We start from the raw sequence: 1781 nt of genomic DNA on the forward strand, positions 1-1781 counted from the left end.
GGAAGGAAGGAAGGAAGGAAGGAAGGAAGGAAGGAAGGAAGGAAGGAAGGAAGGAAGGAAGGAAGGAAGGAAGGAAGGAAGGAAGGAAGGAAGGAAGGAAGGACATAATATTTTGCTTTTCCATAGCATGCGGCAAAATGCATCACATTTTTAACCCGTGTATAAAATTAGGAATTTCGGCAACTAATGAGTACTGAAATATACATTACTTTTTTTAAAAGAAACAGAACACTCTCTCATTTTTGTTGTCCTTAAAGACAATATTAATTCAAATCCTATTTGACATTAGTGTCTGTAATAGTGTAATATTTTCAGTGAACTTACATAGAACAATCTGTTAATATCAAGTCCATAGGCAACCAAAAATATTGGTAAGAGACCCAACTGATAGTTTTAAGAATGAACTTTGCCAGACTGTCAATAACAAGCCAGAAAACCTGCATTAGAAAACTCTTCAGTTAAAGGTGAATTATGTGAGGACAGATAATCAAATGAACCTATGCCATAAGATTTGGTGTGCCAACTGAATATGCATACCCAGTATTTGCCTAGGTTTGGGAGCTGTTCCTTTCCCTTGTTTTCTCTTGCTAGATGATGCCCTTAACCACTATGAAAATAGAGCCATGCTAACATTACAGAAACAATTACCTGAGAACAGCTGTAAACCAGACAAAAAGTATGTTAACCTCTCGAAGATTTGGGTGGGGAAGACTCTCCCCCAGGCAAGTGAGGAAAGCAAGAAGTCACAGAAGTGCACACATTTTTCTTTGGGATCACCTAGAGCTATGTGGGCCTGCAGGAACCCTTCCTCCCGTCTGGCTTCCAGGAACATTGAGTGCAGTTTCCCACGCCAGCCAAAAGGGGCTGTGCTAGGCGAGCTACGTGTGAGCATGAATAACCTGAGAGTGCCTCCAGAAGCCCCAGACTTCAAGGGACCAGGGTACTCGCTGGCCTTGTGGATGGATTGACCAGGTGCTGACTGCTGTTGCTCTGTGCTGCAAGTAGCTTTCAATGTTCACCCAAAACTTTCCTGCCCACGATAGGCACATGGAGCTAAAGGAGACCACCCGTGATCACACAGGAGTGCACAATTTGGCCTTTCAGGTAAGCATCGTTTCCTTTGCTTTGTGGGGAAGAGGCAGGGCTTAAAAGCAATGAACAATGCTTACTTCATTCCCTGAACAAAGACAGAAGCAGTTTCTGCACTCTGCCTGCAGATACTTTACAACACCCCATGTGCTTTGCATTGATACCCTGCCAAAGTACAAGGCCCTTGTACAAAAAGCTGGAGGACAATCGACACATTCAGGACAAGGCTCTGCCTGTTGCCTGGTATACTGGTATATTTGAAAAGTCACCTGACTAAGTGATTTCTGTTAAGCTGATGGATCTTTCAGCTACCTCATCCACCTCTCCCATATGCTGCCTCAGTTGCTGCTTTTTCCTGGGGATAAGTAGTTCACTGTTCTGTGAGAAAGTCAACATTATGTAGCAGACATATGTCTTCTTAGAGCAATGAATATTAACATTATCAGAAAAATAATAATGTAATCACAATGGGGCATATCTTCTGTCTTCCATGCTTAAAATAAGTGCAATTGTCTTGTTCTGCTCCCAACAGGAGCACAGAGAGGAGGTAAGGAGCCAACCTGGAAGGTTCTGCAGGTTATCCACATCATGTCAACAGCAATTAAAAAAAAAACAAATGCAGATTTCAAAAGTGGAAGTACAAAAAAAACGGTTAGCCAGTTAGTTCGTGTTTTTCAGTGTCCAGCTTCCCT

The 1781-nt window shown here is 42.4% G+C and overlaps 1 protein-coding gene across 1 annotated transcript in view; it reads left to right on the top strand.

Moving 5' to 3' along the window:
- Window positions 1-1047: 1047 nt before the first annotated feature.
- Window positions 1048-1781, top strand: part of SLC28A3 (solute carrier family 28 (concentrative nucleoside transporter), member 3) — a 41374-nt gene continuing 40640 nt past the window's right edge. The window contains exon 1 of the mRNA XM_009995473.1: window positions 1048-1104. Coding sequence (XP_009993775.1) covers window positions 1048-1104 — 57 coding nt within the window. The remainder of the gene's footprint in view (window positions 1105-1781) is intronic.

Source organism: Chaetura pelagica, unplaced genomic scaffold, assembly GCF_000747805.2.
Source record: "Chaetura pelagica isolate M959 unplaced genomic scaffold, ChaPel_1.0 scaffold473, whole genome shotgun sequence".
Taxonomy (NCBI): Eukaryota; Metazoa; Chordata; class Aves; order Apodiformes; family Apodidae; genus Chaetura; species Chaetura pelagica.